Below are 7,235 nucleotides of genomic sequence, written 5' to 3'. Positions count from 1 at the left end.
AACTACCAAGGAGGATGTTTTGGGACTCAAATTAGAACTTAATTATTCTATTCAAAAAAACTAATTTTAGAATCAAGTAGACTATCTCCCATTGAAAATGGAGTGAATACTCAACTTTTCAAAACAGAATTTTAAAAGAATAGTTATCAAAACCTTTCAAACTTTATAGGTAAAAGTCATGTAGTGAACTTTCAACATAACCTGTAAAAGTCTCCAGCCTGTGACTTTCTCCATCTTCCCCTTTCAGGCAAATAAATTCATGGCATAGTTCTCCTACTTTGTGTGGAATATTGATGGAGGATATCACCCATGTTCCTTCCACTGTTTTTATCTTTCATCACTGGATATTGATATACAAGTTTTTTTTTTTTAGCACTTTGAGCCATATTCCCAGCCCACTGATTATCTTTTAAGGCTAATGAAATACATGTGTTACCTACTTATGGACCAGGAGCTTGTCCCTATGTGTCAATACTACATCTAGAAGAGATAGGTAAAATTCTACTGTTGGATCGTCAATGTTTTCATAAAAAAATTATTTGCTGTGGTAAAATATTCACAGTAAAAAAAGTGAGCAAAAGTTAATTTTTATTAAATTCAAAGCACCAGTTCCCAAGGGGAGGGAAAAGCCCCCACACAAAACAATAAAGAAAACCAAATTTAGGCTATTGCCAAAGATATCCCTGGCAATATGCAAAACCTCCATGAAGAGGCTTTGATCTGACAAATGTTCCCCTCAGGAGCATTGGTCACCTGCATGTGAATCGCACGTTCCCATCCAAGATGAAGAAGGTACAATAAATGTAAAGTCATCGATTTTTAATTTACACAGACCTATATAAAACAGTTGACATATGTACATGATTATTGCAAGGAGGAGCTTGTTAAGAAATCAGATGAATTCATGATCATGTCCATAATCATAATGACTAACCAGATCACTGGATTCCTCTTATTCATACTGAATACAGGTAAACAGAAAATGAGTATGTTTCTAATTTAAACATAAAATCCTTTTGTTTCCATGCAACAACTTACTTTTGGGGATTTACATTCTTTGGGTCAGGTCTCTGCAAAAGGAGAAGTTCCTCCTTTCATTGTCTCTCCCAGAAAGTCAAAAGGAAAGATTTTACACTGTTAACACCAGAGGATTTTGAAATGCAAATTCATAAAAGGAGCAACTGGCTGTATACTCACCCAGTAACTGTGAAGCTAACCTTTGACAGCATTCATGTAAGTCGTACTACATAAGAACTTCTGTGTGGTACATACAACAGAAAGACTATTGTTTAGTCTGGAAAGGAAAGCAAGTGTGCCATGGAAACTGCAAACCCAAAATAAAAAAAACAAGCAGGACCCATTAATCCAAAGCACAAGGATCACATTGTAGGTGGGGATACAAAGATGGATTGTACATGTAATGTGGCATACTTAACACATTCATACTTCTACCATCATAGACCATGACATCCTTTGGATTTCCTTCATGTCAGAAAAAATCAGATACTTGTGACATGGGAAAGCTGTCATTGAGTTGGAACTGATAATCTTGGCTTCAGCACACTCTGCCCACTTATAAGCTATGGTCTAAAGTAGGGTTCCATTTGGCAGTGGGCTCTTGGTCCCCAATCTACTGGGCCACATAAGTTCGAAGTGGGGTTGAGGTTGAATTTATGTGGTCACATAATCACAATAATCACATTGATCATTCTGAAGTATCTGTGATCTCAAAATGAGCATGGGGTAGTCAGGCTCAACTTCTAGTTTATAGCAGAATGGAATTGAATGGATATTTAGTTGGAACACACCTGGGCCTGGGCACTTTTTAATGTCATAGGACTTCTTACAAAAGAGCTATTTGGAGAGAGAAACCCAAAACATTTGCATTGAAGATGATAATCTATACTATTAGAGGAAAAATGGTTTTCACTGTCTTTCATTCGGCAAAAGACGGCAATGGTGAAATAAAAATACCAGTTTGAAAAATTCACATGGATGTACTGTAGAGAATTCTACTTCCTTAGGCTCTATTTCCCCTACTGATGATTCTAAAAATTGTAGAGGTAGGGGAGAATAAATTATCAACAGAGCAGTAGTCTAAGGTATGAATAATAGACTTATTAGCAAGAGTTCCATAGCACTGTGTTGAATGAAGATGCTGGAGGAGCAATAAGACAATTAAAAGGCGTTATGTGTCACTATAAAATTTGCTCAAATAGTCTTTGGAGAACAAATGTCAATTGTATATTCAAAATAACACAAGATTCATCATGGTGTAACACACTTGGAAAAGTAATTACTAAGACTTTTTAACAATTAATACATAGTTGGCATATTACAGACGAGTCTATATAGAAAATAAGAAGCCATTGCTAATTTCTCCTTCTATCTCCAGTGATATCTGAAAATTCTATCAATTATCCACAGAATATTTTCAAATTGCCCATTTTAAGCAATAAATGATAGCTGGTTAAAAAACAAGTTCTTTTTGTCTTAATGTGTGAGATGCTAGAATCAAAGAATTCAAGTCAGTTATATTCTTATTCTGTCATCTTAGAGAAATTTCCTCCAGTCAAACATTAATTGTAGTGTTAATTAATAAAGGTTTACTGTGGCAAACTGAACACATTCATGTGTAAGTATTTTGTCAAATGTTGGTCTATGTGGCCTAGCAACTTTCTTCTCTCTTAATTTAGTTTGCTGTGCTGACAATTCATCTAATCCCCAGGCCCAGTGAAAAAAATAAAACACTTGGGTGTCAGCTAAGTTAGTTTGGTGTGGTCCATGAAGAACTGCCTTGTTCCAAAAAGATAGATCTTTTGTATCTCTATCGGAATAAAAACGAAGTTCTTCATGAACTTAGCCTAATCAGAGTTGGAATTTGAGGTCCTGATTCTTAAAAAAAAAAAAAAAATCAATTAATTAATTCACCAAACAGAAACCAGAAGTTTCAGGAAATACTTTCATCTATAATTTCTGTCCCAAATTTCTTCCCAGATACCAAACATACTCTTTACTCGAAATTATAGACAGATGAAAAGGAAAACTAAACCAACACACACACACACACAAAATCGTATCCCTTTTTCAGGGCAACTTGTATTTAGTGTTTCTCAGGGGCACATAATGAAGAAATCTTACACCAAATATGGTACACTCATACACACTACTGGATATTTTGGTTAGTTCTACTACCTGCTATAGGCTTGCTATAAAAGGATCAACCTGCACAGTTGAAAAAAAGCCAAAAAACCACACAGACACACAGCAAAAACAAACGTGCACACTCTTACTTCGAGAAGAAGCTGAACAAAATCTACATCTAGAAATGGATGAAAAATGGCCTTGAAAACCTGCTAGACCAAACACGTCTACAGACAAGGTAAGAATAAAAGCAAAAATCAACATTTGTTTTCCTGATTTCTTTAATATAGTTGCCATATTACATGATATACTATTAGATCCTTCTGAATATCTAATCTACAACCCTTTTGGTATACCAGTTGGCATCCTGGTTGAAAGAACTTTTGTTACTGCCCAAGCCCTGGTAGTACTTTTAAGAACAGTAAACTAATTCATATGCTTGGACCATAATCAATGGGTAGTGGCATTTGTAATCTAAAAATGGATTAATGCACACATTCAAATTATATTACATTTCAACGGAGAGGTCATACAAAGTCTATTTCCTTTCCCTAGTAGCTGTCACTCAAGAGGTGGGAAAAAGGTTTTCATTTAGTTTTCTTTCATGCTTGTTTTTTCTTGCTTGCGTGCTTCATTTTCTTCTGCATCTTTTTCGTCTTCCATTTATTTGCATCCATTTTATTTGATAAGTTAAAAAATTTCATTTCAGGAAACCAAAGTCTGGTAAACAATGAAAATAGATCAGAGGTCTCACAAACTCATCTTTGCAGGAGGTTAAATTAATGGCAAATGTTTTTTGTTTTTGAAACAATAAGACAAAAAATATCTAAAAATAAGCATATGCCAATGGTGCTACTTATTTAAGCAACTGGCGTTCCTCGGTGCTTTTGAGGCGTTTCTTCCGGGGCTGTACAAAGTCATCGTCTGAGTCATCACTACATCTGTTATCCTCTGATTCATTCCTGAATTCGAGTTTAGGAAACCTTTTTTCTGGATAAAGGTTCTTTAGAAGTTCTTCAAAATAACTTTCAAGTTTTATACCGGCACTGGCTACTTCTGAATCAGGCTGTTGGAGAAAGATAGGAATTTGATAAATGAAAGCCCACATTTTAGACAGTTAATAAAAGTAATCACTTACACTTTTGACTTGTGAGTTTATGAAAACCAAGAGACCATTTTCATTAAAAAATAAAAAATCTCTGCTGTGGTAATGTTGGTCTTAGATTAAAAAAAAAGACTAGAGAAAGTCAACTACAAAAAAAGAAAGAAAGAAAGAAAGAAAAAAAGACTAGCTTGGTGCCAATGCCTTACGCCTGTAATCTTAGCACTCAGAACAAGTGAGATCTGAGGACTGCACTTTGACGCCAGTATACGCAAGAAAGTCCATGAGACTCCAACCTCCAATTAACCACCAAGAAGCCAGAAGTGGAGCTGTGGTTCAAGCAGCAGAGTGCTAGCTTTGACCAAAAAAGCTCAGGGACAGTACCGAGGCTCTGAGTTCAAGCCCTAGGACTGGCACATATACACAAAAAGGAGGTAGTAATACTATGATTGGATTACTGAAGAAAGATCAATAAAATGGCACAAAATCATGAAAGTGGTAGTTGTACAACAAATTAAAAGAAATGTGGTGTTGTAGAATAACCAAAACACTGACAAGCCAACAAGTGTCTTCGGTCTGACAGATGAAGAGAAAATTTAAGTGAGAACTTTTGTACATACTTATTTATACTTAGTTTTATATGCTTATATACTTACTATTTCAAGATAAACATCAAAAGTTTGTTTTTGTTTTGCTGGTCATGTGGCTTGAACTCAGGGTCTGGTTGCAGCACTCTGCCACTCTGAGCCACAGTGCCTCTTCTGGTTTTTGAATAGTTAATTGGAGATTAGAGTCTTATGGGGACTTTTCTGCCTGGTCTGGCTTTGAACCACCATCCTCAGATCTCAGCCTCCTGAGTAGCTAGGATTACAGGCATGAACCACAGTGCTCTTGAAGTGCTATGTTTTAAGATATGAAGCTAGGAATGACAGTTCTTACAGTTGTCTCCAGTTAGCTTCTTTTTTTTTCTTTTTCCATCTTTTTTTTTTTTTACCATAAATCTGGATAAACTCTTCCTAATTACCTCTTTCATACCCTGAAGACCTCAACACCCCTTCAGGTGTCTATTCTATCACAGACATCTTGGTCTCTCCATTTGTTGAACGGTGTTTGGTTTAAGATTACTTCCACACATCGGCATTGTCGCCCGCCCTCCCCCGCCACTCACCTCATTGAATTCAGCACAGTTTTGAAAAATCAATCTAAAATCAGCTACAAAATCTTCAGGCTTTGTGTACATGTAATAATCCTCTTGGAGTCTTTTCTTGATGGTTGACAAATCCATGGGATTTTTAATTATTCTGTAATAATCAGGCACCTTTCAAATAAGAGATAACACAAATAACTAAATTCTGCCTTGTCCTAAATACATTTTGTAAAGAACTGACATGAAATTGATTTCTGTTGCTTTTCTTTGTCATTGGCAAGAAAGCCAATGGCAATGTGCACCGATTTTGATTTTTTTTACAAGTACCCATGTAGTGCATTCTACATATTGGCAAATCCTTTACTTTTTACAGAAAACAATTATTTTTAATAAAAAAAAAGCTTCCTCACATATTCTCTTAAATGTATTCTATATTCCCTCAGCATTAAATAAGAAATGACTGCTAAAGAACAGTAAAACTTCTGATAGAATTTGACTTGTTTTTGCTGCATGCATTTATTGTTATTATAGAAGTGATGTATAGAGAGATTGCAATTACATGAATCAGTGTCTTCTGTTCCTTCATTCTTTTTCAGTCCCTCTCTCCTGTCTTTACCCATGAGATGTATAGTTCACTTTAATCAGTGACCAGTGAGCTGCTGCACTTTTTCACCCTTTTTCCATCGAGTTCTTACTCTCCTCCCAACCCTTTTGAAGATGTACACTGGAATTTACCATACACAAGGTAAAGAACAAAGAATCACACAAAAACTAAGAACAAGAAAAAAAAGCCTCTTGCTTACATATCTTGTTTCGGTATATATATTATTTTATATACATATAAAGAGGCACTTGAGCATTGCGCCTTTCTGTTTCTCTCTTTTGTTGTTTTCATGTTTTCCCTGTCTACTTGTACATTGTTAGCATACTGAAAAACTACTGGTTTTTGTGGGATAATATTGTTTCCTGCTCCTTTTCCAAAGTGGCTGACCAGCTTGAGCAGATTAGGGGTCCTTTAGGTATAAACATCATGTCATCAGCAAACAGGGATAGCTTGACTTCTTTCCCTATGTGGATAGTTTATTTTCTAGCCTTGTTGCTCTGGCTAGGAATTCCAGAACTATATTGGAGAGGAGTGGAGAGTGGAGATCCTTGCCTTGTTCCTGATTTTAGGGGAAATGTTTTTAGTATGACGCTGGCTGTTGGTCTGTCATAGATCAGCTCTTCAGCTCAAGACTAGCGCTCTACCTCTTGAGCCACAGCTTCTGGCTTTTTCTGCTTATGTGGTGCTGAGGAATCAAACCCAGGGCCTCATGCATGCAAGGCAAACTCTCTACCACTGAGCCACCTTCTCAGCCCTCTCCAAAGCTTTTAACATGAAAGGATGCTGTATTTTGTTGGAGGCTTTTTCTGCATCTATTGAAATAATCAGGTGGTTCTTGTCTCAGACTGTTGACGTGGTAAAATACATTTATTTGTGTATGTTAGACCAGCTTTGCATCTGTGGGATGAAGCCTACTTGGTCATAATGTATGATTTTTAAGATCTGTTTCTGGATTCTACTGGCTAGTATTTTATTGAAGAGCTTTACATCTATGTTCATCAAAGAAATTCGTTTATAGTTCTTTTTTGTTGGATCCTTACTGGTTTTGCAATGTGTGTAATATTGGCTTCATAAAAGAGTTTGAGATTGCCTCCTCTGTTTCTATTTCATGGAAAAGTTTGAAGAGTACTAATGGTTCATCTTTTTTTTTTTTTGGTCGGTCGTGGGGCTTGAAGTCTGGGCCTGGGCGCTGTCCCTCAGCTCTTCAGCTCAAGGCCAGCGCTCTACCACTTGAGCTA

The 7,235-nt window shown here is 36.3% G+C and overlaps 1 protein-coding gene across 1 annotated transcript in view; it reads right to left on the bottom strand.

The window, feature by feature from the left end:
* Positions 1-2,000: 2,000 nt before the first annotated feature.
* The window catches only part of Trim24 (tripartite motif containing 24), a 93,234-nt gene continuing 87,999 nt past the window's right edge, over positions 2,001-7,235 (bottom strand). Inside the window, exons 17-18 of the mRNA XM_013021552.1 lie at positions 5,415-5,564; positions 2,001-4,210 (exon numbers count right to left, since the gene is read on the bottom strand). Coding sequence (XP_012877006.1) covers positions 4,001-4,210; positions 5,415-5,564 — 360 coding nt within the window. The 3' untranslated portion in view covers positions 2,001-4,000. The remainder of the gene's footprint in view (positions 4,211-5,414; positions 5,565-7,235) is intronic.

Source organism: Dipodomys ordii, unplaced genomic scaffold (genome assembly GCF_000151885.1).
Source record: "Dipodomys ordii isolate 6190 unplaced genomic scaffold, Dord_2.0 Scaffold56, whole genome shotgun sequence".
Lineage (NCBI taxonomy): Eukaryota > Metazoa > Chordata > Mammalia > Rodentia > Heteromyidae > Dipodomys > Dipodomys ordii.
This window is presented reverse-complemented; position numbering and strand designations above follow the sequence as displayed.